Below are 14,446 nucleotides of genomic sequence, written 5' to 3'. Positions count from 1 at the left end.
TCAGCAGGGGCCCAGTCGCGCGCTGTGACGCTTAAACAGCGCGACCGGGCCCCTTCCTGTACCGGCTTGGAGGAAGCGAGTGCCGCTTCTCACTTCCTCCAACCGGAGATAATAGCCGCGCGGGAGGAGGAAGGCAGTTCTTCAAGATAACTCCCAACTGCCTCAGCCTGCCACTGGACCCCAGGGAAACCACCCTCCATAAAAAAATAAGAACTTGGAGGGTGTCTAAATGTCTGTCTGTGTGTGTGCGTGTCAGTATGTCTGTGTGTCAGACATATTGACACATACTGACACACACACACACAGACATACACACACACACACACACAGACATACTAACACACACACACACACAGTTGGGCGTAATGGGGGGAGGGGGGAGAGGTGCAGGGACTTTGCCCAGGGGGCCCAAGAAATGCTTTGCCCAGGGTCCTATTCGTATTATAGATGGCCCTGTATACTGCTACACAAAAACACACACAGATACACACAAAAACACACTGACACGCTTTCTCCCCTCTCGCCCTCTCCTGCGCAGCTTGTTGGTAAGCTGAGGAAGTGACATACTCATTTCCTCCCAGCACCACGGCTTCACATCTAAAAAGGGGCCTGTGACAAATCAAAGATGGGCTTCTCTCAGCTTGTCAGCCCGGCGGAAGTTCCACTGCTGAGAAGGACATTGGTAGAATAAATTACAAATATTTTAAGCCATGCTCTAATTGGGCACAAAAAAAGAAGACATTGTTTATTATTAAAAATGTATCATTATTTCTAAATATCCAACATGGACCGCAGTGCAGTATATTTGCCTAAGCAACATGCAACTAATTGAAATAAAACAAGTTTGCCTTTTGACATAGTAGTATTGACCTGGAGCCCTGCCCAGGGGTGCTTACAGTCTAAAGATTTGTATTTATTTCTCCAGTAACAGTTAAGCAGGAAGCTGCAGCCATTGTAGTAATTCTGTAAACAGGCGTTCAATATTGTAGCAACACCTTTTATTTACAAGTTTTCCTTATAAGTGCAAAGGTGATTTAACAGTAAAACTGGCCTGTACGGTATCTCCTCCCACACATTACTTACCAAAGGCATGACGTCAGCTCTATTCCTGATTGTAAAGCTCACCTATTTCTGGATTCTAAATATTCTGTTCTAACCGCTCATACAGGGTCAGTTTGCTGCCGCGGAGAAGATACAATGTCTACACAATGGGAGGACATGCCTCAAGAAATCCTTGCACAAATCTTTTACTACCTACCTCTAGGAGACAGACGGACAGTTTCTCAGGTGTGCCAGTCCTGGGCATATGGACTGGCATCTCCCACAGTTTGGCACTACACAGAGATTAGGTATGTATTAGCTTTGTTCCTCAACACTGTAATAGTTATAACTTGGGGCCATTCAAAGCAAGCCATGAGCTGAAAGAACTGGATGTCCCACTCCCTGGTCACTAATGTACAACAATACAAAGTAGTTTATTTGCATTTATTCTTACTACTATTGTGCTTGTTTAACTTGTCTTATTGTTTCTCTGCTTTGGTTATTTATGTTTATTTTTCCCCTATAAAGAAGATTCACTCAGTCCATTCACTTAAAGGGACACTGACATCATTTTACGACACGGCTGTGTTCGAGACTGTGTTCAATTTCTTGAACATGACACTTTAATTGTGGCCGCGTCACAAATCAGTCATGGAATCAGTTGTTTCAACCCAATTCTGCATGCTTTCCATGCGCAGTATACACTATTCACAATATATTAATATAACCTACCCAGCCCAATTGGGCTCTTCTCACCTTTTTTTACTGTTGCTGTGTGGCTGCTGTGGCTGGCTGGCATGTCTTTTTTTTCTCCCTTCCCCTCTGTATAACTTTTTTTCTCTCCTTCCCCACTCTCTCTTTGTCGTTGTCCTCCACCCACTGTTTGTCTCTTTGTCCCCCTCTCCCCTCTGTGTGTCTCTTTGTGCCCCCTCCTCTTCTGTGCCCATATCCTCTCCTTTGTTTTGTTCCCACTAGCCTCATATGCCCTTCTTCCATTCCAGCTCCCCTCATGTGCCTTTCGTCTCCCCCCCCCCCTGTACACTTCTTCCATCCCCCCTCCCCTCATGAGCCCTTCTTCTGGCCCCCTCCCCTCATGTGTTCTTTTGTCCCCCCCCCTACCCTCCAGTACCCTTCTTTTGTCCCCATACCCTTATGTGTACTTTTGTCCCCCCCTCTGGTCTTGTGCCCTTCTTTTGTCCCCCTCCTGGGCCATTCTTCCGTTACTATCCCCTCTTGTGCCCTTCTTTTTGCATCCTGTGCTCTTTTTTTCGTCCCCACTACTCTCCTGTGCTCTTCTTCTGTCTCCAGTTCCACTGCTGTGCCGTAACACACACATCACCGTAACACACACAGGTCCCTTACAAACAACACCCTCACACAGACACACACACACACACACATCACCCTAGCACAGCACCCTGACACATAGCACCCCCCCACACACACATACTGCACCCCCCACACACACACATACTGCACCCCCCCCACACACACACTATACCCCTCACAGATGCACACTACACCCCTCACACATACACACACAGCAGCCCCCAAACAAGCTGCACCACTCACAAACACATTACATTTCTGTCATACACACTCTGGATCCCTTATGCACACACTAGATTCCATGTAAGCAAACACATTGTGTCTCCATAAATGGGATACAGTGAGTATCCCAATTATGGAAACCCCTGAGACAAGTTTCAAGCAAACAACGCAAGCATGTTATTAAATTTGCTTGCGCTGTGCAGAACAAATACAGGGCCCTTTTCTCATGCCCTGGAAGAGCATTGAACCAACATGCTCACTTTGAGATGGGCCTTGCTTGTCATTGGGGATGCCAAAACACACCCTATCTGGCCCCGCCCCCTTTTCAGTGGGCCGCTGTGAATAAAAAAATGCCTGGGCCAAATTTTTTAACCAGTCCGGCCCTGAGCACAGTAATTCACTAATAGAAAGTGCATTTCAGATTTCAGGCTTGAGTAGCTACACTTTGTTTTCAGATTGGCTATTTTTGAAAATCGCATTAAAAATTAAACGAGGATATTAACTAAAGGAAGACCCTAAGCACCATCACCACTTCACTTTGCTATAGTGCTTATGATGCCAGGAGTGCTCTAGCGTCCTCCCAGAGAAAGTAGTCAAACTAATTAAGAACAGATTGACAACTTCCCTGGGTCCCCCTTGATGATCACCACCGCAGCCCTTCTTCCACTGAGCTAAGCAAGGCCTCTCGTTGGCGAAGACATTCAGCTTGGCTAAGGGGAGACAAGTTGCAGAAAGATCTGGATGTGGAGCAGGTAGCCCAAGGACCCAAATAAGTTGTAAAACCGTTTGACTACTTATTCTTTGAGAGTGCATAACCAATACAGCCGGCTATAGTGGTTACGGTGCTTGGAGTCATTCCCTCATATAAAACAGCTTTTTGAAAACAAGGATAATTATGTTTGTACCACCCATTAACCCTGTTTTATTGATAAACATTGAGATTGCAAGAAAAAAATAAAATACAAAATGACCACACCAGGCTCACTAAAGTGGGAATACTCACATAATTATTGAGCAGGTGCTTAATTATTTGGTACACTGCAAGAAACATATACACGTTCTTAGCATTTTATATAATAGCTGAGCAAATGTTCTCTGAATAATTCAGTCGATATCACTAAAAGCAAGTACTGGTTAAAGATACAGTGATTGCAAAGACTAAAAGCTTGTCCCCCTTTCCTTTTGGTTATAGCTGGGTGTCGGAAGAAGAGTTGCTAACACTCGATGGATTAGAGCACTTTCTGGTCCAGATACAACAACTAAAGATTGTTTTTGACCAATCCAAAGAAGCAAATCGCAATAATGTAATAAATATTCTAGATTGTCTGGCCAAAAAGAAAAACAAACTGCGTAGCCTGACTATTGTGTGCTGTGGAGAAAACCCCTTATTTTATTCTGGGCAGGAAATTTTGGAAAGCATCATGAACCTTTGTCGGAAGGAAAGTCATGTTGACCTCCAGCACATTGATCTACGAAAGTTCCCTTTTACTCTTAGTGATGGCTTTGTAAGACTTATTGCTCGAGGGAGCCCAAATCTACATAGTTTGTACATAAACAACGGCACATTAGTTTGCAAAGTAACCTCTGAAACTTTGAAAGCAGTTTTAGAGTTCTGTCCCAAACTCTCTGTCCTAGGCACCTTTTGTTCCAGTTTGTCTTTAGAGCTTTTCCATGAATTTATGAAACCATGCAGGCCACCACTTATGTGCCTGGACATCTTGTGTGAAAGGTTGGATAAATACACACATTCAATATCTGATGAAGCGTGGGGTGAGCTTTGTCTACGTCATCCCACACTTCGTGTGGACCTAGAACTTGACCACACTATCCCTGCTTGGAAAATCCGTCGAACCTTACAACCAAATATTCCTGTGTCAACCTTACAACTCAACACCTTCAACGAAATGGTGAACCAAATAAGATTTGTCACCAGTCACTACTGGTGCACTCTAAATAAGATAGTTATACACACCACCTCATCCAGTGATCTAGACTCTGCTCTTATTGATTTGGCTATAAAGTGTGGTGGATTGGAAGAAATTCATTGCTACTGTTTAGTAGGACCTGAAGTGATTCAAGCTTTCCTAAAACACTGTCCTCGCTTGAAAAAATATACTCTTAAAATTGTCAAAGAAAAACACCCATGGAAAGCAACATGGACCCAGCCATCTACAGACTAATAAATAAATGCAAATATGCTCTAAGTATTGATATAAAATATTTAATACAAAATTACAAATGCGCTTTCATCTATGCACATTAAATATTGTTCAACATTTTACGTACTTATGAAAATGGCACTGGTTCACTGGTTCTTAAACCCTAGGTGGAGACTAAAATAGGTCTCCATGTCATTTTAATGGATCCCCAAATCAATGGAACTGACATCATATTCAACAGGTCCAAGGCAACTACCCTGAATAAATGATTTATAATAGCATTACTGCCCCATTCCCAATTTGATGCAGAAACTCTGGACAATGGGAATAGACTAATAAAACCGTTTTTCTAATATATATATATATATACATATATATTAGAAAAATAGTTTAATTAGTCTCTTCCATATGTACAGAGGTTCCCCCCTTGGGGTGTGCCCTGGGGACCCAGGCCTTAAGCTGTGAATGTGGCCCCAAGAATTCTGATGGCAGCCCTTATGGTCCCCATAGGTTCCTCAGCACTGAAGAAACAAGGTCTTACAAATATATTCTCATTTCCACCTCAGACAATCACCGACACACTAATACCTGGTTCTACCTGAACAGCGTGCAGCCTCAGAGAGGAAAGAAAATTGATCTGTGCAACCTGTCTTTCATCACTTAGACTCACTCGCACCAATGCTGATACCTGTGTACAGGCCTAGGGTCCATATCACTCTTCTCCATTTTCCCTCTTTACAATCTAATTCCGCCCTCTCCCTTTTACCCTCCTCTGATAGTGTGTTTGCATCAGAGAAGGAATAAGATCCCCAGGCAGTTTATTTGTGTAGGCCCCCTTAATTCTTCACTTGGGGGTATTTAATGGGGGCAAGTTCCAGGGTCCCTGTATTAAACCCTGGGCCACATCTGGCTGTCTTATGATTAATCCTGCTCTGGTTTTGTGTGTGTAATGGACAGTGTGTGTCTGTACAAGTAAGAATAAACCCTTATGTGTGAATAAAGTGCGGGTGTATGTATATGGCAGAATGTGATCATGTATATTGATGGGGAAAAGTGTTTTTAAATTAATAAATTACAGAGTTCTTATAGAAGTGGAGCAAGTGATGATTATAATTTTAATTTAAATGTATACTTTCACTATATTATGATTAAGAAAAAAAAACACTTAGTACGTGAGGCAGAATAAAAAAATAATATAAAATAAAAATAAAGGAACACTATAGTCACCTAAACAAATTTAGCTTAATGAAGCAGTTTTAGTGTGAGGTTTCCCCAAATTCCGGCCCTTGCGATGTTGCTGAACTACAACTCCCATGATTCCAAGTCTATCTATTCCATTCATAGAATCATGGGAGTTGTAGTTCAGTAACATCTGGAAGGCCGGAGTTTGAGGAAGCCTGGATATAGATCATGCCTTCCAGGTTTTACTGCTCAATTCACTACCATGTAGGAGTTAAATCACTTTGTTTCTGTTTATGCAGCCCTAGCCACACCTCCCCTGGCTATGATTGACAGAGCCTGCATGAAAAAAAAACTGGTTTCACTTTCAAACAGATGTAATTTACCTTAAATAATTGTATCTCAATCTCTAAATTGAACTTTAATCACATACAGGAGGCTCTTGCAGGGTCTAGCAAGCTATTAACATAGCAGGGGATAAGAAAATCTTAATTAAACAGAACTTGCAATAAAAAAAAAGGATAAACTTTTTGAAGTGTTTATGGAAGGCTGTGCAAGGTCACATTTAGGGAGGTGTGACTAGGGTTCATAAACAAAGTGATTTAACTCCTAAATGGCAGATGATTGAGCAGTGAGGCTGCAGGGGCATGTTCTATACACCAAAACTGCTTCATTAAGCTAAAGTTGTTTTAGTGACTATAGTGTCTCTAAGTGTTTATTTTTTTTTTAAATGAGGAAACCCTGACAGCAGATGGATTGACTCTTACAATTTGTGCTGAGTGCGTGAGCTGTGTGAATGAGCCAAGAACGAGTGCAGTGACAGAGCTGAATCACATGTCCCTTAGAGATATCATAATGACTCATCTTCCCGAATGGGCCGTGCTCACAGAGAAACCACCAACTGAGCTGAGTGAGACACTGACCTGGGCTGTGTATTCCTCTAAAGTAGACAGCTGAATGGATGGACAGGACATTCTACACTTGATTAACCAAGGCTAAGTAATTGTTGTACTAAATAATCAAATAAACTGTATCAACACAGCTAGAAATCTCACTTGGGATTCCTGCAAATCCTTACAGGGACACTATAAACACCATAACCACTACATTAAGCTGTAATTGTTCTGATGACTATAGTATAGCAGGCCTTTTAATGTAAACACTGCATTTTCAGTTGCTCCGTAGGGACAACTCTAGTGGTAGTCATTCAGGCCGCCACTAGATGTGCTTCCTGGGTTAGTGCACTGACGTTCAGTGTCTCCACACTCTGCAAGGAAACTCTGAATGTTCCTCATAGAGATGCATTGATTCTAAACAACTCTATAGTTGTGTCCAGGAGTGCTCGAAGGCCTGATTGAGGCGGTCTTCCTGTGAGACCCAAGTCAGAGAGGGCAGGAGTGGTACAGGCATCTGGTCGGCAGCCATCTTTGCTTGCAGTGAGCTGCTTGCTTTGTTCTGCGTTAAATGCCAAATCTGGTATAGGCGAGTGTAGCACCACCCCAGTGGGGACCGTGATAACCAGCGCTGGGCCATGGGGGAGGGAGCAGGGGTAGGAGCATGCTTGGACCTTATAATCGACCCTAGAGCGAGGAAAGCGGCCACCTCTCCCCACCACAGCCTCACACAGGCTGCAACCTTGAGCTGTCATGAAGCCACCAGCCATCGGTTAGTTAAGTAAGAAATTAGTGCTCACGGGACCCTTAAGAATGGACAACATAGTAGAACACCAAACACTCAAGTACCTGGGTATACGTCTGACAACTAAACCAGAAAACCTATACGAGCAGAATTACACCCCAATGATGAAACAACTGATTCGGGAGATGGAGACGTGGATGGACAGGCCGATCTCCTGGATAGGGAGAATACACGCTGTTAAAATGAATATCTTGCCAAGAATTCTGTTCCTGTTTCAGGCGCTGCCCATCCGCGTCTCCAGATCCTCCCTACAGCCCCTACAAAGGGCGATAGAAACCTTTGTTTGGCAAAACAAAAGACATAGAGTCTCTAGATTTATCCTGTACCGATCTAAGACGAGAGGGGGTCTGGGCCTACCGAACATCTACTACTATTATATAGCTACTCAATTAGCACAAATAGCGATGTGGCACTCCCCCCCGGCGAAAGAAAATGGGCAGACATAGAATCCTTAATGACAGGTGTTGATCTACCGCAGCTATTAATGTGGGTCCCCAGGGAACATAGGCCACCTATTAGGATCACATGCCCGACCATATCAAACTCTCTGAGGGTATGGGACACCTTCAAATTAAAATTCCACTTAGTGTCCGACCCCTCGCCCCTTACTCCATTCTTATGCAATAAGGCCTTCATCCCCGGAATGACAGCTAGAGATTTCAGGAATCTAGAGAAGATAGGCCTACAACGCATTTGCCAATTATATGAGGGGACGGAAATTATCCCCTTTGACACATTGAGACTGCGAGGTCACCTTACCCCAGCCGATTTCTTTAGGTACCTCCAAATCAAAGATTTCGCAAAAACACCAACCATACACACAGCGGCCCGAAAAAAAAAGACCTTCTTTGAGCGCATTTGCCTCCAAGAAACTATACCCAAAGGCATGATTACGCTCCTGTATGCCCACCTCTGTTCCGAAGCCAGGGACTGGGGTAAATTGACCTACACAGATCAATGGGAACGTGACCTGGGCGAAACCCTGGAAGGTGTGGAATGGCAAGAGATATGGGAGGCTAACCATTCCTCATCAGTGTGTGTTACCCTCCAGGAACAATCTATAAAAACAATGTTGCGCTGGTACACCACACCAGTTAAGCTGAATCAAATGCAAAAAAAAACAACAGACACCTGCTGGAGGGGATGCGGCCAGAGGGGAACGTACATCCACATGTGGTGGGAATGCCCGCAAATAGGCACATTCTGGAAGCAGATCCAAGACCTAGTCTCCCAGGTCCTCTCTAGAGCTCCGGACCTGGATCCGTGGCTCTTCCTATTAAGCAGAACCATAGACGGCTGGCCTAGACACGAGCAACCATTAATCCACAAAATCACTCTAGCAGCCAGGAGACCGGTGGCCTCCGGCTGGCTCAAACCAACCATACCTTCCAGGGCCGGGGTCATAAGGCGGATCAAGGAAGTCCACTTGATGGACAATTTAACGGCTAGATTACGAGGCACCTTAAAAACCTTTCAGAAGGTATGGGAACCGTGGGAAAACTCCAACCTGGCCAATCTCCCATAAACCACCTCAACATGGCCAACACAACCTAAGTCCCCTCCCCCATACCCCCCCCTCCTCCCACCCCCACCTCTCATTCTGTTCTCTTTTCTATCTCCTGTATACGGTTCGACACGAACCAAAAATTCGACTCACAAACGATGTGATATAAGACGATCTCTCAGGGTACTCAAGTCACTCACCACACGAATCCATTAAGAAACAACACCCGAACAGACCCCACAGAGGGTCACTGAGCAAATAGTGGGGAGCAGTCCTCAAGGCAAACAAACGAACAGGGGAACCACCGATAGCTAGGACCTCCTGATCAGTAGACCCTACAGGCACGGGCGACCAATAGTACTAGGTGGTTTGACACAAACACGATTTCTATTTACCTATGTATACAATTTGTAATCTGTACCATAAAGTATTTGTAACCTTGGTTGACCGTATTCACACCACCCATGTCGAATACAAATAAAGAATTACAAAAAAAAAAAAAAAGAATGGACAACATGTAAATTGCTTATTGTCCTGCAGAATCAAACAAAGTTAGAGACATAGACTTGGAGCTCAAGCAATGTGCATCTAGCTAGATCGGGGGTCATGCTCCGCCCCCCCGACAAACTTTTTTAAAAGTCATTTAAAAAAAATTATAAATACAAAATTGGCCACAAAATATCAAACTTTTGTTCTAGTGATAAGCAGTCGGTTTTCATGGCGTTTATATTCGATTGTATAATAAGGGACCAAAAGTAGGGAAAGACCCATATGAGGGGAAAAAATGGGTGCAAATCAGTACTGCATTAGGGTGGCCAAGTGCACAATCCTTGTTCACTCCCACACACCCCATATGTCCCTCAAATCAAATCACAAAAAAGGCACAAAACAATCATCAATAAGGGCACAAACGGTTGATGCAGCAAAGAATAATGCCTAATATAAAGTATGCAAGGCGCATCAAATCAAGAATTCCTTAAAAAACTTTAAATAATGTATAACTTTAATCAGCTGCCAATCACTATTAAATGCTACCTTTAAAACTCCCCAAAAAGATGAACATTTTGTGTAGCATTTCAGTGAAACAATTTTACCAATTTTGTATATACGAAATTGGTAAAATTGTTTCACTGAAGCGCTACACTATATTTTATTCTTTAAGAATAATGTCTCTAATTAAACTCTTAATTACTTTAGTTACTTTTCTACATAAAAGGCCCCAACACCGACTGGACTCTCTTTCTATTTAACACAATGCCTTCCTATCTCATATGGGACTTAGTGAGTATTGCCGACTCATTCTATGTGACTCTGCAATTTTTCTCTCAATCCAGTTTGTAATATTTGTTATTGAATTTTACACACGTGGCTGTGTGTGTCACACGGTACAGGGTGTGTGTTTGTGCACTTGTCTGTGTTTTGCACTCAGTCCCAGCTCTGGTATATATAGGATCAGCTCAGCCCTGCATTCCATACAGCTTCACAGAGCATCCAGAGAGACTCACTGAGATTCTGTTACTATAGCAACAAGCATGGACCCCCAGGACTGTAACTGCGCAACAGGTATGGATATAGAAACTATTTATATATAGCCAGAGCATACCTTGATAATCTGTATAGAATGAGTTAATTAAAAAAAAACCTCAACAGCATTATCCAAAAATGTACTTGAGAACTAGCAAAACCTAAATATATATTGTACTGAATCATACTTATATAAATGTAATATCGCTATTAAAATCGTAACTATTTGACAATTGATAAATCATGAGCCTGAACGCTACATTAGATCTGTGCACAATGATAAAATTTGACTCAACTGACCCATTTTTCCTGAAAATGTAAATTTTTTCGACACAGCTCAATTTCGTCCATATCTTAGTTCAGCTCGGCATTATTTGGGTATAAATAAAATGATCCGGGAACCAAATCAGAAAAAACAAAAGGGCACGGACATGTGCCAGTGTACTCCAAGATATATATATTTATATAGTTTGCAGTACACAAATAGGCGTATTCTGCCAACATTTGGTTCACTTTGAATCACAAATAATTCCCAGAGTTAATAACCATGATAGAGAGGTTTCCTTATTTATAACTTTTTTTAGTTGGTTTGCCAATATCACTCTCTTTTCAGGGGTTAAATAACCGCTAGTACAATGTCCTGTTTTATTGTAATGGAGAGTAGAGAATGGGTTACAGCTGATGATTAACTGATCTATATTTTCCCAAATCTTTCTCTGTAAATGTTGAGCAATCCTGGTGGCACTGCACCAATATAGTTCTCGTTCACCAATGGTCTACTTACCTTATTGGTCTAGAATCCCCATTGGAATAGAATTAGCAAATCCATACATTCTGGACTGTTGGTGTGCCCCAATGACTGGGTTGGGTACCACTAATCTAGAGCGTCTGGGTGGGAAGCACTGCTCTAGGTCATCCTTTCCGACACGGTCAGGGTCTCCAGATGGAAGGTGTCAGGATATGACGCTCTAAAAACCCTGAGACCCAGCACAACAATAAAGCTCAGTGATTTAAAAATTTTACTTCCTTCATCCATGAGACCAGCTTGTATGATGCCTCCTCCTCTAGTGTCAAGGAAGGTACAATATGAATGTTTATTAATCATTGAGGAGAACCATATCCTGTTATAGAGTCCACCAGATCATATTAGGCAATTAGCACTGTACCAGGTATTCTAACAGCTCCCTTCATAACCCACCTCCATTATGTGTTGTTATCCGATGCCCATCATATATAACTTACTATTCTCTCCTTTCTTAGGATACAGCATATAACATATTATTCTATCATTACTTAGGGGTCGCCTGCTCCTGTGCAAATTCCTGCAACTGTAAGAAGTGCAAATGCTGCCCAAAAAGTAAGTGCTGCCATCTAGTGTTATATTGTGATACATACACACTCTCTTATATTATTATTATTATTATTATTTTATTATTTATATAGCGCCAACAAATTCCGTAGCGCTGTACAATATATATCAGGGGACTAATTATTTTAAGAGATAATGGATACATATTAAAAAAAAATTTGGGAGATGTAACAATATTTGTCCCAAATCCCTCCGTCTCTCTATTAAAAAGCTGCATACAGAGAAATCTGCACTTTGTGCTGGGGGCCAGTTGCCAATTCCTGCTTTTCCCACCGTCCTGGTTTGTTTAAAGGGACAGGAGTCCTAAAGCACAACTTCTTTGTTGTTGCAATCTGGCATAGTGTCCCACCTGAGATTGGGCTCTGGGTCCACCCTTGTTTGGAAACCACTATTGAGGTATATTGGTAAGTGACTAACCTGCTGTTTCTCCCTCCTCTCCCACAGGTTGCTGCTCCTGCTGTCCGGCCGAGTGCAGTAAATGCAGCCAGGGCTGTCAGTGTGAAAAGGGATGCGAGAGCTGCAGCTGCTGCAACTGATTGGTGGATCCGTGTCTGAGACGTGATCTGTTACTCTGTAATATCTGTGTATGGTCTGATCTGTATGTTACTAAAGATCTGCAACATTATTGGAAACGCTTGGACAATCCAAATGTCTCACTGATTTCATAATAAACAAAAAATCCAAATCATTTTGCCTTTGATTCTGTGCAATTGGAAGGAACCCTCTAACAGTAGACAGACCGTTAAGTCACAAGACAAATGTAAATATTGACATTACACATTTTTTTGTCCAAAAATATGGACAGCATCTATGCTCCAAAACTAAAGATTTGGACTTTGAGAGTATCTCTTTAATAGATCTCACAACTGGAAATCTAATATGAAAGAAATATAACCTCACAATCTCTAATCAGACCTTTCGGCAAACTTATTTCCCGTATTGAATTACACTAACTTACATAAACTTATTTTCCTTATTATGTTTGAAAGCAAGTACAGTTTGTAAAAAGTACGCCCTAGTAGAGATTTGATATATTTATATACCCACAGGTGGAAATGTTCACATTGGATAAATGAGTATTTGAATCCTGTACACAACATAATACATGTGTTTTATGTATGGTTTATTTTGTATTGGCTAATAAATTTATGCCATGACTAAGGTACAAAGTAGTAGTTGTAATTGTGCCAAGCTTACATTTTCGAAGAGTTATTTGTATTTAAAAAATAAATTTAAAAAATCTGTAGTTGTCCAACAGAGGGCCGCATGCACACTTATAAATTCATTGCATACTACTTATTATGTCATACCTTAGTAGTTATTAACTCTGCCTATATAGGTGTAGCGGCCATGCAAGATATTTATTTAGTGAGGAGGAATTGTCACTTTGGATATAATGGATGGCCCAAAGCTGTGCTGAAGGTAGTAGTGTGTGAGGGGGGTGCAGTGTGTGTCAGGTTCCATGTGTGGGTGAAGGATGCAGAGTGTGATTGAGAGGTGCAGGGTATATGTGAGGTGTGCAGGGTGTGTGTGAGAGGTTTCATGTTTGTTAACATGGTAGGCATGTGCATGGGGAAAAATTTCGGTTCGACATTCCAAAATTCTGGACTTTGGCAATTCGGGACTTTGAAAAATTGCAACATTTCGGGACTTCTCTTGCAGCCGCTTAGTAGATAACTTCCTAAGGCGGTATAACGAGTAGGGGCATAATTTACTAATACTAAGTAACCTTTACTTAGTATTAGTAAATTTGGCTGAAAGACCAATTTAGGTCTTTCAGCCTTTTAGTAGATAATTCCCTAATACCGTGGGAATTAGGGAGTTATCTACTTATTCATTCCTGTCATTGCATTGACTGGCTAAGTAACTTACATTTTATATAAATGTATGTTACTTGATTGTTGTAAGTGTTGCAAATGTTTACAGCTGAATGCTGGCTATGTTTGTATACTTTTTTATTTAAAATTGTATACAATGTAACATTCTTCTTCTTTCACTAAGTATATTAGTACTTAGGCAATACTGTGCTTCGGAACTTCGGCACTTCAAAAATGCGGAACTTCGGCAATTCGGTAATTTCGGAACTTCAGGACCTTGGCAATTCGGTACTTCGGACATTCGGAAGTACCCGAATGTCCGAATTGACCAAAATTCGTCCGAATTCATATTCGGACCGAAACTAATTGCACATGTCTAGTGTGAGGGGTGCAGGGTGTCCAGTGGTATTCAGTAATTCTAGCCTGTAGCTCATCCAGCTGTAGGCAGAGTTCAGTCTTCTCATCAGCTCAATGGAGCATAGCCATGGTAACCCGCTGCAACGCTCCAAATTGTCCAGCTCGCGTGGGAAACATTCACCCTCCCGGCTCCTGCTCCCCTCACTCTGCTGCACTTCACTGCAGCATAGTGCCTTTGGGACGGTGA

General features: G+C 42.2%; 2 protein-coding genes across 2 annotated transcripts; both read left to right on the top strand.

The window, feature by feature from the left end:
- The first annotated feature begins 1,058 nt into the window (after window positions 1–1,058).
- Window positions 1,059–4,824, top strand: LOC134578303 (F-box/LRR-repeat protein 8-like). Its single transcript, XM_063437285.1, has 2 exons — window positions 1,059–1,349; window positions 3,785–4,824. Exons 1-2 carry the CDS (start codon window positions 1,198–1,200, stop codon window positions 4,770–4,772), a joined length of 1,140 nt encoding a protein of 379 aa, XP_063293355.1. The 5' UTR covers window positions 1,059–1,197; the 3' UTR covers window positions 4,773–4,824.
- Window positions 4,825–10,581: 5,757 nt separating this feature from the next.
- Window positions 10,582–12,701, top strand: LOC134579470 (metallothionein-like). The gene is made up of 3 exons (XM_063438772.1): window positions 10,582–10,695; window positions 11,954–12,013; window positions 12,470–12,701. Exons 1-3 carry the CDS (start codon window positions 10,665–10,667, stop codon window positions 12,559–12,561), a joined length of 183 nt encoding a protein of 60 aa, XP_063294842.1. The 5' UTR covers window positions 10,582–10,664; the 3' UTR covers window positions 12,562–12,701.
- The last annotated feature ends 1,745 nt before the right edge of the window (window positions 12,702–14,446 follow it).

The sequence above is a fragment of the Pelobates fuscus genome, chromosome 12 (genome assembly GCF_036172605.1).
Source record: "Pelobates fuscus isolate aPelFus1 chromosome 12, aPelFus1.pri, whole genome shotgun sequence".
Taxonomy (NCBI): Eukaryota; Metazoa; Chordata; class Amphibia; order Anura; family Pelobatidae; genus Pelobates; species Pelobates fuscus.
This window is presented reverse-complemented; position numbering and strand designations above follow the sequence as displayed.